Source organism: Cebus imitator, unplaced genomic scaffold (assembly GCF_001604975.1).
Source record: "Cebus imitator isolate Cc_AM_T3 unplaced genomic scaffold, Cebus_imitator-1.0 Scaffold285, whole genome shotgun sequence".
Classification (NCBI taxonomy): domain Eukaryota; kingdom Metazoa; phylum Chordata; class Mammalia; order Primates; family Cebidae; genus Cebus; species Cebus imitator.
In genome coordinates this window covers 1969001-1984334 of record NW_016107600.1, presented here as the reverse complement: position 1 = coordinate 1984334, position 15334 = coordinate 1969001, and the positions used below count along the sequence as shown (strand labels likewise).

General features: G+C 49.6%; 1 protein-coding gene across 1 annotated transcript in view; it reads right to left on the bottom strand.

Annotated features, from left to right (window-relative positions):
• Positions 1-10386: 10386 nt before the first annotated feature.
• The window catches only part of COPZ1 (COPI coat complex subunit zeta 1), a 26539-nt gene continuing 21591 nt past the window's right edge, over positions 10387-15334 (bottom strand). Inside the window, exons 6-9 of the mRNA XM_017501881.2 lie at positions 14048-14125; positions 13841-13892; positions 12554-12592; positions 10387-11745 (exon numbers count right to left, since the gene is read on the bottom strand). Coding sequence (XP_017357370.1) covers positions 11698-11745; positions 12554-12592; positions 13841-13892; positions 14048-14125 — 217 coding nt within the window. The 3' untranslated portion in view covers positions 10387-11697. The remainder of the gene's footprint in view (positions 11746-12553; positions 12593-13840; positions 13893-14047; positions 14126-15334) is intronic.

The window sequence follows — 15334 nt, the reverse complement described above, 5'->3', positions numbered from 1 at the left end:
AAAAAAAAAAAAAAAAAAGAAAAGAAGAAAAGAAAGAAAAAGGAAAGAAAGAAAGAAAAGGAACTGAACTTAACTAAGGCAAAGGCAGGAAAAGGTTCCAGCTGCCCTGGCAGGGTCTTGCCCATGGGGCTAATTCACCTGAGTCCCAGGCCCTCAGTTCCCTTGCACTTGTCATCCTGGCTTATAAAAGTAGGAGAACAGGCTGGGTGCAGTGGCTCATGCCTGTAATCCTAGTACTTTGAGAGGCTGAGGTGGGAAGATCACCTGAGGTTGGGAGTTCAAGACCAGCCTGGTCAACATGGTGAAACCCTGTCTCTACTAAAACACAAAAATTATGGGCCAGGCACGGTGGCTCACGCCTGTAATCCCAACAATTTGGGAGGCCAAGGTGGGTGGATCTCTTGAGGTCAGGAGTTCGAGACCAGCCCGACCAACATGGAGAAACCCTGTCTCTACTAAAAATGCAAAAATTAGCCGGGCATGGTGGCACACGCCTGTAATCCCAGCTACCTGGGAGGCTGAGACAGAAGAATCACTTGAATCTGGGAAGCAGAGGTTGTGGTGAGGCGAGATCACACCATTGCACTCCAGCCTGGTCAATGAGAACGAAACTCCATCTCAAAATAAATAAACAAATAAAATACAAAAATTAGCCAGGCATGATGGCAGGTGCCTGTAATCCCAGCTACTCAGGAGGCTGAGATAGGAGAATCACTTCAACCCAGGAGACAATGGTTACAATGGGCCGAGATCACGCCACTGCACTCCAGGCTGGGCAGGTAAGCAAGACTCCGAGGAAAGGAGAAGAAAAGGAGAGGAAAGGAGAAGGAGAAGGAAGAAAGAGAGAACAAAGACTCTAGTTAAAAGGGCTCAGGGGCCAGGCTAGGAGGAAACCATACTGTAATTCTTTCCCTTCAGCGCGACCAACTCCTGTCACAATGTGTATACTTACACACATCCTTGAAGCACCTGTGGCCACCAGGTGACGCTGGTTGTCTGCGTTTCTTTTCTGACTTCCCAGCTGAAGTCCAAGACAGGACTGGGAATCCAGAGACTCCTGACCAGGGAATAGAGACCCATGGATCTACACCCTCACTTTTCCCCAAAGCTTAGGAAGAAAAGTGAAGAATGAGACATTTATTATTCATGAAATATGATTGTCTACTTAGGGTGGGACTGGGGGGAGTAGCTGTTGGCCCCTCCATATCTCAAGACCAAGGTTTGAGAGAACAAAGTCAAGTCTGAAGATATTAAGGGCAGAAAGAACTACAGGTGGGGTGGGAAGACGATACCGTCACATGCAACACACGTCTAGGGTCCAGGAATCCTGACTCCTAATCTGGAACACACACTTCTGGGTGTCCTCCTTCCACAAAAGTCACAGCAGCTAAACCAAATCAAGATGGGGGTGCTAAGGCAGGGGTCCAGACAGGTAAACTGTGGGACGAATGAGGAACAACAGCTTAGGGGTGTAGAGACAAAGGTTTCAGTCAAGGCTCTCTGATAATTAGCTATGGGAACCTGAGTAGATCTCTGGACCACTGTGGGGTTTAGATTTTATCATCTGTACAAAGCAGGGTGCAGAGTACACTCCTGACACGTGCCCAGTGGAGTTCCCTTTAAATATATTGTTTCATGTAATCCTTACAAAATTATCATGAGGCGTCTATTATAATTTCTTTCTTACAAATGAGAAAACTGAAGCACAAATAGGTTATGAAATTTGTCCAAGGCCGAAGTACTAGTAAGTTATATGACTGTGATTTGAGGGCAGAATCTCAAATCTGCCTTTCTAAAACTAGGATGAGTGCCCAGATGATCCCTAACAGTCCTTCCTATTCAGAACTTCTAAGATTCAGAAAGTTGACAAATTTCTGAAGGGTTGTAAAAGGATTTACTTTACGTGTTCCTAGAAGGAAATTCACAAAGGTGTCAAGTAGAAAGGTACAGCAATAGGGATTGAGGTTAGACCTCAGAAAGGACTTCCCCATTATCAATCGTTGGGGGGGAAAAAAAAGTAACTCAGGAGACACAGAAGGAAATCCTGGGGTCTAAGACCATAGAGGGCAGATCTTAGCAAGAAAGCAACCACCCTCCACGGCTCACACAGCCACTCCTGCTCCTAACTTCAGTGAGGGCTGAATGTGGGGAAAGAAACGGAAGAAAAGCCAGGCTTTCTTGAGGCGTTCTCTCTCTTGCGGGCGTGCCTTACGCGTGTGCCCATGCACCGGGTCCCTAGTGGTACGTTGTTCATGCGTGTCTCGGGAAGTGTGTGTGTGTCTGGAGGCCCTGTATGCTCACGAGTGTAAGTCACCGGCTGTCTCCCTTTGTCTCTTTATCTCTGTCAGTCTCCCACCCGAGTCCGAGCTCTATCGCTGACTTTCTGACGCTATCTCTCACGGCCTCGCTTTGTCTCTTTCCATCTGCCCGTCTTTCCTGTAGGCTGTCTTCATCTCCTGTACCTCTGTTATCGCTTTTTTTCTCCTAAGCTCGTCTCCCCACTCCCCGGCTCCCGCGCTCCCCTCGCCCCCTCCCCACTCGCCCGCCCCGGCAGTTCTTGCTCGTTCGCACGCTCGCTCTCTTTCGCTGTCTCTTACAGGCAGATTTATGGTCAGCCCAGGGCCTTTCATTGGCCAAGCGCTGACAGAACTTGATTTAACGCCGCCTCTGATTGGCTGAGCTTGACAGGCCGATTTACGAGTCACTCTACCATTGGCCAAACCGCCTCGGCCTTGATTTACGGCTCAGCGACAGCGAGGAGGGGGGGTGCAGCTGCCGGGGAGTGAGGAGGCCCCTCCCCTCGCCGCCGCGTCCCTCTTCCTCGCGCCTGCTTTTTCTCCTTTTTCCCTCCCCTCAGGGAATGGCGCTCCCTCTACCTGTTCCTCAGGCCCCCTCCTCCCATCTCTTTCGTACACTGGGAGGAGGAACTGGGGTGTGGTGGTGGTGGGCACTGGAGGGATGATGGGGTCTGAGGGGTACACATGGGCGGAGGAGTGGTCTGCGGGGTGCGGGTGGGGGCCGACAGTAAGAGCAGAGGAGACTGAAGAGGGAAGGGGAAACTGAGGGGGCAAAAGGATGACAGAGAGAAAGGAAGTCTGAGGAGAGAAGGAACGAAGGGAGAGAGAGAGAAGGTTGAGGAGATGAATGGGAGGGAGTTGGGTAATTTGTCCAAGATCCGAGGAGAAGGAACGCATTTGAGAGGCCACACGGGCTGAAGCAGGGAGATCCGCACCGAGAGGGGGACTTTTCAAACCTCACTATGCAGACTGAATAAGAGACGGACATTTCCTTTTCACACAATGGCTCTGAAAAGGGAAAGCATTAGAGAAGCAAAGACAGAGAAGGGTGCAATAGGGAGGTGAGAGAGAGGGAGAAGCAGGAAAGGACAGCTGAAAGGTAATAGCAAAGAAAAGAGGGAGGGAGAGCCACAGAAAACTAATGGGGAAGACCAGAAGAAAGGTTGAGTTTTTGGTGTTTTTGTTTTTAGGGGAGGAAGGAAAGGTGCAGTGAGAGAAGACTACTCCCCAAAGGACATATTGAGAGAAAGGCTCCTCCTCCTCCTCCCTAAGAAGACCCATTGGCGTCTGCAAGGGGACAGACAAGTCAGGCGCCTCCCCCAGGAGATAGTCAGTCTGCTTCCTCAAGGCTGCAGTAAGCTCCCCATTCCATGCACCTCACTCCTCCCCTTGCCCACCTCCCCACTTAAATTTATGAGTCCAGGGTGGCCTTCAGGAATTAGGAATATTTATGCTTCTTTGAGAGTGAGGTTTGGAAGGTGATAAATAAGGGTCCACTGGGGGGTGCCGCTGGGGGCTACTATCTTTAACATGGCCATTTTCCCAAGCCTCCCCCCCATACATTCCCTCTCCTCCTGAGCCAGAGAAGGAAGCACAGAGGGAGGTGAGGAATGGGTTTCAGGTATCAGGAAGCGGGGCTGACTATCCTGGAGAGCCCCTCAGAGGACCGCAGAGCTTTGCAGCAGAAAGGATTGAAGGCAGATAGGGGAGGAACTTTCCAAGCATCCTGGTATTCTTATAGCCCCTAGGGTGCAGTTACTACATTTTTTGCAGAAGGTGGGGAGAAGCCCATTTCCCCCTGTCCCCTTAAGCTCAGTTGCTGAGAAATAGGAGAGAGAAGCCAGAAAATTCAGAGGCAGATTTCTCTGGCCTGTCACCATCCTCACAGGAAAGAAAGATTTGAAATCCCCCACCTCCACAGACCACAGCCTGGATCCCTGGGAAAGGAGGCTAGGAATGTGGGGCTCAGGGCATCTCCTAGGAGTCTTGGCCCCCAACCTGCCCACCCCCACTGCTGGCTGAGAATTAGCCAGTAGTTCTTGACATCCCTTGCCCTGGGCCTCCAGGAGATCGAGAAGGGGTGGTGGATCTACCTGTGGATCCACATGCCTTCTCCAGCCCTCAGCTTTCGGAGCCATGTGTCTGTGACCCCCCAGCTCAGTGAAAGGGCTTGTTTTGGGTTTGGGTAGATATCAAACGAAGATGGAGGTCCATAACATAAGAGAGGCGTAAGGAAAACAGAGCTAGGGAAGAGTCACACATTGCCCCCATCCCCCATGCCCTCCAACCACTGTGGCCTTAGCAAGGATGGCCACAGTGCACATGCGCACGCATACACCAGACTGCTGCCTGGAGTGGGAGGAGGGAGGGAAGGGTCTAGACTGGCCCTTTAAGAGCCACTTAGGGTCAGAAAGCCTGGGCTACAGAGAGGGGAAGGAGCTGATGTCAGAAGACGGATGGGCAGCAAGATGGGGATTGATGCTAATGGGGGAGTTAAAGCTAAGTACCCAGACACTCAGAGGGCAGAACTGCAGATCTGTCTTCCTTATGCTCACCCCCTCTCCAAACCAAGGCTGTAAATCTGCCGCTTCAATTGGGGGAAGGGGGACTGAGGAAAAAAGACGTGCTCTCTTCTCCGCTTTCCTATTTCTTCCTCACTTGGTGTGCCCACACCAACCCCCTCAACCCAATTCTTTTGTCCTTTCCCTTTCTCTCGCAATCTACGACCCCTTCCCACTAACATATTTCCCATTTTTGGCTTTCCATCAGAAATTGACAGAATGGTTTCAGCTTGCAGAGGAGTTTAAGAGAGGAGAGCACATGTTTTCCCTCACCAGACCAGGGTAGGAATGGTTGGTGGGACTGTGGTGAACCTGGGAGATTGGTAAACTCCCAGTTCCCTCAATTCCTCATCCTTCCGCCCTCTTCTTACTTGGAGGTCACTGTAGCAGCTGTCTTCCAGGACAATAGGGTGAAGGCAAGAAGCAGGAATTTGGGTGCCAGGGGCTGGAAGGGGCACGAAAGCTTCTGAGCTGGGTTTGTGGAGGCTTCTGACACATTGAGATTCTAGGGGGGCTGGTGGTGGGCTTCCAAGGGCCTAGGGAAGCTGCGGGAGCTGTCCACTGAAAGATATACAGTCTGGTTTCTCGGAAACTCCTGGATCATACCGTTCCCTCTCCTCAAGCACACACCCTGTCTGCTGAGTAGAGACAATTTCAGGCCAATAGTCTATTTACTGTAAAGGACCAGCTGCTCCTTGTACCTCTCAGGAGGGAGTTGGGGATCTTAGGGAAGAACACTTTCTCAGAGGGGCTAGAGTGAGAAATAGCCCTTGATAATTTCATTTCTTTCTTCACTTTCAGGTGAGACTGTGTCTCCCACCTTTCAGGACCCATAATCACTTTTATTGCCTTTTTTACTGGCAACCAGGGCCTGTTCTTGAGAAGTCCCTCTCTGTATTAGAGGACAGTCCCTCTCATCTGTTGCAGTCCATCTGTTGCAGTATTAGACCTGAACTCTTTCTTAGTCCTGGAAACAGTTGGTGCCTGATTGCCTCTAGTTTCCAAATCTTCAATATCCTGAAGAGAATAACCTTAAGACATCAATCTCACCTCTTCCCTCCTCCCAGGTTTTCCTTCAGAGGCCTAAAATCACCTCAGGGTCATATTCTTCTCTGTCTTCTAAGTCTTCAGAGACAAGGAAGAGAGGAAAGCTGGAGTGGGCAAAGTTGGGGGTCGTAAGCAGCAGCCACTGGAACCCAGGCTTCCAGCCTCCCGGCATCCGGCCTAGTGTTCCCTCCTAACCCGGGGAGGTCAGCCATTGCCCTCAGCCCTGATCTCTGGCTGCTTCTCAATTCTGGTGATAAATCCTGTCTTTGTCTCCCCTCTGACCCAGGCCCCAGGCAGGCTGGGGGTCAGAACTGGGGGAGGGGTCAGTGTGGAGGACGGGGAGATACAAGGAGAATGGGAGGAAAAGATGGACAGGAGCAGCTGGTGGGCAGGCATGGGGGGTGGACAGTGAGGGGATAGGGCCTCTTGATTCTACAGATCCTGGATATTCCAGCAGGCCTGCATTCCAAGTGAGAAAGCCAGGATTGCTGAGTGGTGGAAATACTTTCGGAATGGTCCCTTGAGCATCCGGAATACTGGGAGATGGGGGGTTAGTATGGGGTGCTTCAAGGAAAGAGGCTGATGAAAGAAATGGAAAAATATTGTGGAAATCATCCTGTCCCTACCACAGACCCCTATGCAAATGTGCCATGCACACACACACACACACACACACACACACACTCTCTCTCTCTCTCTCTCTCTCTCTCTCTCACATGCACACAACTTATGGCTTGAGGGAGCCCAGGAGAGCCAGGCTGCCCCTTGCCGGGCCCCTTCCTAGTGGCCTTCTCTTGCTATGACGTTTCTGTTTCCAACTGTCTTCTTTTTCCCTGCTCCCAGTCTTGCTCTCCTTTGTATCTCCCAGTTTGTTATTCTCACCATCTCTCAGCCTCTGCCTCAGTCTCTCAATCACTTTTTCTCTCTCATTTTGTTTCTTTCCATCTTCTTGTCTCCCTCTTCCCCCTTCCCCTAATTCCTTGGACGCTGCTCCATCTGTCCTGCTTCTGCCACTTTTCAGCCCAGCCATCCCTCCTACCTCGGTCCCCCCCTAGAACCCTGTTCTGGCGCAGAGGGGGCCTTTGGGAGTTAGCTTCCAAGAATGGATGGGAAGGAGAAAAGAGGCTTTGAATGAGTCCCTGCTTTAGTGGGAGGTCTGGGAATCATATTAGGTTATGATATGGCATGGAAGGGTAGGGTGGACAGGTGACCAGAAAGAAAAGCACAACTAAGGGAGGTGGGGTGAAGTGAGAGGGATGAGATTGATAGAGAAAAGACACAGGCTGGGCACGGTGGCTCATACCTGTAATCCCAGCACTCTGGGAGGCCGAGGCGAGCGGATCACCTGAGGTCAGAAGTTGGAGACCAGCCTTGCCAACATGGTGAAATCCTGCCTCGACTAAAAATACAAAAAAATAGCTGGGCATGGTGGCACATGCCTATGATCCCAGCTACTCGGGAGGCTGAGGCAGGAGAATCGCTTGAGCCCTGGAGGCGGAGGTCGCAGTGAATCAAGATTGTGCCACTGCACTCCAGCCTAGGCAACAGAGCGAGACTCTGTCTCAAAAAACAAACAAACAAAAAAACCAGGCCAGGTGCACTGGCTCATTCCTGTAATCCCACCCCTTTGGGAGGCCAAGGCAAGTAGATCACTGGAGCCCAGGAGTTCAAGACCAGCCTGGGGAATATGGCAAAACCTCATCTCTACAAAAAATACAAAAAGGGAGTCAAGTATGGTAGCACACGCCTGTAGTCAGCTATTCAGGAGGCTGCAGTGGGGGATCACCTGAGCCCAGGGAGGTTGAGGCTGCAGTGAGCTACAATCACGCCATTGCACTCCAGCCTGGGTGACAGAGTGAGACCCTATCTCAAAAAAAAACAAAAGAAAAGAGAAAAAGAAGACACAGAAGGACAAACACTAAAGAGAGAAGGGTAAAGACTTAAAGTTCTCTCTAAGTGTGTGTTTTGGGTCAATGTGAAGGGAAGGAGCTGAGGGGCATCTCCTAAGTCATACTGAGATACAGATTTAGAGACAAGGTCTGGAGGCTCAGCCAGAAAGATGTGATATCCACCAGGCAGCCACAATTCTGGACTCTCTGTCACCTACCTAGGAAGTTCTCAGAGACCTTTTTTTCCTCTCCAGACAGTCTTGGAGTGTTGGTTCCCTCCCCATTCACCTCCTCCACTCTGTCACCTCCCTTCCTCCCCCAGTGAGAATGACATCAGCTCTGGCTGCCCCTGTCCTCAGCCCTGTTGCTGATGTACTCTCCCATGGGTGAAACAGAAGGCCAATCACCTTTGCCCCATGCATTCACTCTCTAGTCCAGGAGCTGGGGTTTACATAGCCTAGCAGTCTGAGTAGGACTGGGAGGAGGCTGTATCAAGAAGGTAGCTGCAGAACATTGTGGGAAAAGAGGGGGCATGGGCATCATGGGGAGGGGGAGGGAGACGAGTGGATGGGGGCACTTGAGGAAGAGAGGCAGCAGCAGTAAATCACCCTGTGGGGGGCTCCCTCTGCCTGAGCTCAGTGGGGTAGGGAAAGAATAGGCATAGGGGGGTGGGGGGAAGAATGGGGAATCGCCACATCTGGCAGGCAGGTGTCTGGCACTGTTCAGGCTGTAGTCACTTTCCCAGCCAAAGGGGAGGAAGACAGGAGAGGGAAGGAGGGGCCTCCCAGTGTCCCCTGGGAAAGAGGGAAAGGCTCACAAACAGAAAGACAGAGGCTTACAGACAGAAAGAAACCAAGGAAGAGAAATAATCAAACCCTGCTCCCAGGCTCTGCTTCGGTCAGTGCGTGGGGATGTGTTTACTCATAGCCCTGAAGAAAAAGTGCTGGCCAAAAGACTGGGTTGCCCAGGGCACCAAAGTTCCATTCATGTTGGAAAACGGAAGGCAGGAGTTCAACCCAGGCCAGGCTGGGGAAACTGAAGCTCAGGGAACCCCAAGTTTGACAACTGGATAGAACTCCATGCTCCACACCATGACAGATCACCACCACCCAACTCTGGCACTGACATTGCCCCTCCCCCAGGTCAATGCTGGGTGGTGAGTAGGAAGAATAGAATGATAAGGCTGAGTATTGCTTTTTCTTTTTTTTTTTTTTTTTTTTTAGAGGGGGTTTTTTTTTTTTTTTCTTTTTTTTTTTGTAATGGCGCCATCTCGGCTCACCGCAACCTCCGCCTCCTGGGTTCAGGCAATTCTCCTGCCTCAGCCTCCTGAGTAGCTGGGATTACAGGCACGTGCCACCATGCCCAGCTAATTTTTTGTATTTTTTTAGTAGAGACGGGGTTTCACCATGTTGACCAGGATGGTCTCGATCTCTTGACCTCGTGATCCACCCGCCTCGGCCTCCCAAAGTGCTGGGATTACAGGCTTGAGCCACCGCGCCCCGCGAGTATTGCTTTTTCCCAGCTCCAACGGGCAAAGACAAAACTACCTAGTCTTTATCTAAACTCTTGCATTCCAACTTTCAATGCAGGACTGTAGGCAGACGTGGTACACCAGGTATTTTTCTTTTCTTTTCTACCTCCTGAGGAGTATCCAGGCACAGGTGCTCCATAGTTGTTCAGCTTAATTGTCAGGTTTTCACAGAAGAGCAGGCAAGACTGGAAAACTCTGGGTTTCATGTTCTGATGCTGGAGAGACTCTCCCCATTCCTGTTACCTTCCTTCCCTCATCCTTTCCCATCTGAGATACTAATTTGGTCTCCCTTGCTTAATCCTGGAATTGCAGGCCCATTTTATGAGCAGCAGAGGTGACTGAGGAGACCCTTCAAACTGCAGTGGAGAAGAGGCTCCTCACACTCCCCCCTCCTTAAAAATCCTGCAGAGGAAGGGGGAAAGAAAACCAAAGCATTCTGTCGCCGCGGCAACCATAAAACCCCCAGCTAAATCCATCTTGTGAGCTCACCGCCCCATTAAGATGCAGGGCCAGGCGCTGCGCCAGCCAAGCCACATTCATTTGTGCGAATAAAGGTGCAGGAGGGGGAGGGGAGCAGGCTCTGGAGGGACGGGGAAATGGCGAGAAGAGGTTATTTACACCACCGTCCTGACCTTCTGGAGCAGCGCTGGCTCCGATAAATAACCCGCTCAGCGCCGTTTCAGAGCAGGAGTGGGAGGTACAGGAAGGGAGCAAGGGCTGGAGGAGAGCCCCCACGCAGGTGCGCGTCTCTGGGTTACTAATGGCTGAGGCGGGAGCAGGCAGCTGGCTTTGGGGGGGTGGGGGAAGAACTCAGTTCCCTGGGACTCCCACTGAGAAAATACCATCCCCACCCCACCCCTGGCGCCAATTTCCAGGCGAGGGGACGGAGAGATGCCAAGGAAGCAAACAGCCCCGTAAATTAGGGATGGGGGGGCACTGCTAGAGAGTCTCTGAGGTAGGAGGGAAGAAATATTTTAAGATGGGGAGTGAGGGGGGGTGGCTGGAGGAATAGGAGTAGCTGCCAAAAAGAGAGGAAGAGAAACAGAAACATCACACAAAGGCAGTTTGGAAAAAATGTTTTATTCCTCTTTGCACAGAGCAGTTTATGAAGGTAGCTATCTCCCGACTCCATGCATCTTTTACACAAAAATGCCCCCTCAAATATACCCAGCTGTCTGCCCCACTTCAGTGTTGGAGAACTGGTGGGGCAGAATGCTTAACTCTCAGGAAGGTTTTTAAAGACATTTTTGTGGGGAGGAAGTTCTGAGTCAAGGGGAAAGATTAGACCCAAGAGTGAGTATTCCATTCTCCATCTTCCTGGGGAAATCCAAATGCCAAAAGTTTTATGAGTACCTCTCTCACCGACCTAGAGACAAGGAGAGCACAGACCTACTGCTTGGGTGTAAGGCTGAGACAGAGAGAGGATAGGGTTAAGCAGCGACTGCAAACCCAAGGCAGAGGAGTAAACACACATAGGGGAGCTGAGGGGACAGAGACAGCCTAGAGGACCAAGTCATAAGCTCCACTCCTTCCCAGTTCTGAGCAGAAACTCTTCTTCCCAAGACTAGAATGGAGTTTTAGTTTTAGAAAGTGGCTTTGCTCCAGGACACAGAGAAGACAAACCAGGCAAAGATCCCACAGGTGGTCAGGGTGGAGAGTTATGGTAGCTAACTAAGAGGCGGACACTCACCATAGCAGTTTTGAAGCTATATGCCAGGATCAGAGTAGAGAATGCATTTTATATGACCTATTCAGTACACTTTAAATCACTGTTTCTTCCATGTTGCCCCTTCCCTATGAGCTATTCCTAATGCCATTTCCAAGGCAGAGGACAGAGCAGTAAGAAGGAACGAAAGAAAACACTGAGGTCAGTAAGTGGGGCTAAGGCTTGCATTGGATACATCCCTACCCATCCCCACCCCCACTCATTCTATAGAAAAGAATTCTTTCTCCCTCCCCTTTCTGGGCTGTCGGAATGAGGGCCAGGTAAAGGCAAAGGGAGGAAAACACTCGGCACATTCTTTCTCCTACTTTAATCTGAAGTGTAGCTACAGCAAAGGGCACAGAATTTACAAAAATGTCAGGGCAGGGGAGCATGTGAGCATAACCCAGTCTAGAAAGAAAGAGGGTGCTTCCCCTGCCCTGTATCTAAATATGCTGGGAACTTTACTCCCAGAACCGCAAAAATAATGAAAAGGAACAGGAAGGGTGTAGGGGAGGCTGGGGGGGGCAACCACGAACAGGATGGAGATTTAAGGATCCCTATGATCCCCAAGATGACCCTGAGAGCATCAGTTGGGGAACTAGATGAAAATTCACAGCAGACATGCGAATTTTTCGGAGAGGATGAAGAACCAGGAACAGTGGGGACTTCACCGAAGGAGCGACCACTTGATCTGTTCTTTGGCTGACTGCAGCACCTGCAGAGATAAGAGCAGCATTGAGGAAAGCTTGCTGACAGAGCAGGGTAAGGATGAGGGCTGGGGATCTCCTTCTCTGTCCTTAGAAGAATGGAGAATAGAAAATCCCCAAGGGTAAAGAGATGAGAAGAAGCTCTCTAAGGCCCTAGCAGATTGTTTGGAATTCCAAAAAAAAATCACATCCACTGGGGGGGATGAACAGAGAAGAGGTATACCTGGTATAAAAGAAAAAAAAAAAAAAACTGGGAGTTACCGACATATGTTAAAAGGGGTGGCGGGCAGGGGGGGGGTAACAAATCCAGATGGACTGCTTGGTGAGAATTCCAAGTGGGTAGAAAACAGAATCCCTCCCTTCCCCCTACATCAGGTAGACAATCTATCGGCAGTCAAGGTAGCAAGATGGATCTGCAAAACCTGCATATTCTAGAATATGCATTTCCAGCTTAGCCCTCATTTGAATAATAAGAGAAAGAGAGAGAGAGTGTGTGCACAAATGCACACAGACCATCTGCTTAAGGCAAGCCTCTGCTGGAGAATAAATCACTGAATGAGGCATCAGGCAGGGAGGGTTTGAAGTGTACAGAGCAAGGCTGACAGCCACTGCTCACAGGAAACTGAGAACGAAGTTGGAAGTAGGGGTAGGAAGTGGTTAGCTGCACGAATCCCAGTTCTCTGGAGTAAGAAGGAGCCAAGGAAGAGGTGTCTTGAGTCTCTAGTCACACTCAGACTTGGGGGTTATGGGTGGAATACTATTCTAGCTTCTTTAGTGACCCAGTCCATCTGGAAAGGAAGAGGGAGAAAGTCATACCTGAGACACGGTCTGCTCCGTAAGGGGGACATCTTCACCCTATGGCACAGAGATATAAGCATTTAGTGTGGGAGAAAGCTGGAGTAAGACCTGATTGGAGTCTGGAATTAGAGAAGAAAAAAGTGATCCTTTAAACGGAAACAAAGGGCAGATGCAGTGAACTTCTCAGTCCCTTCTAGGGACTAGCACAGCTACAATTTTACTTGGCCAGAGGGACTATGAACAAAAAAGGGTCATTTCATCCAGCTTCCATTTTAAGGCAGGACTTCTTAAAAGATTTACTCCATTCCGAGTAACCAGCAGGTTATCTGATCCTCAACTCCCTTAAGTTGGGGGTGGAGGACCTGATTCCCTAGTCAGAAAAGGCCTTCCTCTGAATATCAGTATTGCTAGGGAAAGGATGAGGGGGAGCCAGGAGCAGTTTAATGGATCCCGCAAAGCCTGATGGGTAACGACAGCATGTTAATTTGAAGAAATAAACTGCTGCAACAGCAGCCTGAGAAGAGAAAGGGGGGAGTTGGTGGGGGGGACCCTCTTTCTTGCCACACAGAGACATATGTTAGAGGAGAAGATTAAGCTATGTAAATGGAGCCCACAGCAGTTAAGGGAGAAGATTTCCCATTACCAAGCACTGTCAGCCTTCACTCTGTGGAGGTCAGAGCCAGGACATTCTGTGAATGGGGAGACTTGCTTTGCTCAGACATCTCTGTACCCCTACAATTTGCTGGTGGGCTCTCTCTGCATCCACCATTATCTCCCCAGCTAACTTGGGGCCATCTGTGGTTAAACTCAGAGGCCCCTTTCTGATATCACTAGCACCAAAGAGAACTGAGGTTCTGGCAAATAAGTACTTCCTGATGGAGAGGTACCATCCTCAGTTATATAAGACTTTAAAAGACAGGAAAGACACTCCTCTACCTCAGATGATTGGATCCAGCTCCAAGAAGGGAATAAGCCAACTTCAAGTTCCTTTATATTTCAAAACCATAAATATTAAAGTTTCTTTTATTTCATCATTTATTAAATAAGTATGTATTAAATGTTCACTATGTGCGAAGACTATATGAGATGTTAGGCACCATATTAAGGGCAGAAATAAATTCTTTCTGCTTCCTTCTTTGGGACAATAAGAAGGGAAGGAAAGAGAAAGGCTGAATGTATTTGAAAGGAAAAGAGAAGGTTGTATGTATCCTATGAGCCCCAACTATTGGACACATTCAGCAGGTCTGGCTCTGGAAGGTGTCTGTGAATAGACGTGGGGATGCAGAGAAACTCATTCCTGCTTACCCTTAATGCCACCCGGTGTACCACCTGCTGGGGATCACTCTCTAGGATCACCCTGCAAAAACAAAGAAGAGATCATTGTTCACTCTGTCCTGAAGGCCCAACTCACTGTGGGAGGACAGGACCTCTGGCCACTGAGCCTGCTTGATTTAGGACAGGGGCAGTCATCCCACCACCTCACCCAAAATCAAGGCAGATCACAGAACTTACCCTCCATCTACAATTTCATCCACAGCCAAGAACAGCCCCTCCATGTTCTCCAGTAGTGCTCGCTTTTCTACATTTTTCCTGAGTCCCCAAAGAAGAGAAGAGAAAAACCAACCTGTGTGTGAAAGAAATCCTAGGACCTTGTCTGCATTGAGGAACCTAAACTAGACCAATAAACATCTCCACTAACCACACAAAGATTTGTAAATAAGGTGAAAAACTTTTTAGCTAGTTCACTCAAAACCCCTTTCTACTCTTATGTGCTGAATAAGGAATGTCTAGAAAGAGATTCAAATAATACAATCAATTTGTGACTACTCACGGGTTGATTATCCAAGGCTATTATTTTTTTCCTACCTGCCATGATGCTGCTCATAACACTGCTCATAAACACTGACATCAGTGGGTGGAAAAAAACCGACATAAACAGAGCTAAGACTCAATCTGGAGGTGGCGGGAGGTAGAAGGGGTTGAATGCAAACCCGATTTGCACTCAAGCTCTGACAAAACTCCTGATACATTCTCTGTTCCCCCTTCTCTCTATCCCTTACCAGCTCTGCTCAGGCCCTGAAAAGCCCAAGGAAGGGGCAGGGTCTGCATGCACCAGCCTCAGATCCGGTGGTTGGTACATATGGCCTGTCACATCCGTCAGTTTGAGTCTTTCACTAGATTACCCGAAATGAAGTCTATTCATTCACCTGGCTAAGAAATAAATCATCCCCTTCCTGAGGAAATCTGAGCCATTCACCCTGCTGATTTTGCAGGGCTGAGAGCGCCTGCTGTTCTGGTCTGGATGGCTGTCTATACTGGGTTCACTTGGGAGCTGCTGGGGGAATGAAGTCCAGAGCCCTGGATGTTTTCAGGAAAAGCAACTTATATCTCTTCTATTACCCATCTACATGGGTAATAGAGAACACAGGACTAGTAGGGAGGTGGAAAGGCAGGCGATGGTATATAGCATAAGCTTCCTGTTTTTTTTGTTTGTTTGTTTGTTTTTTGAGACAGAGTTTTGCTATGTCACCTAGGCTGGAATGCAGTGGTGCGATCACAGATCACTGCAGCCTCAACCTCCTGGGCTCAAGGAATCTTCCTACCTCAGCCTCCCACGTAGCTGGGACTACAGGTATGCGCCACCACACCTGGCTATTTTTTTTTTTATCTTTTGCAGGGACAGGGTCTCACTATGTTGCCCAGGCTTGTCTTGAACTCAACTCATGTAATCCTCCTGCCTGGGTGCTTCCTAATCTATAGAAGGGAAAAAACAAGAACTAGAAGCAAACTAGAAGTTAA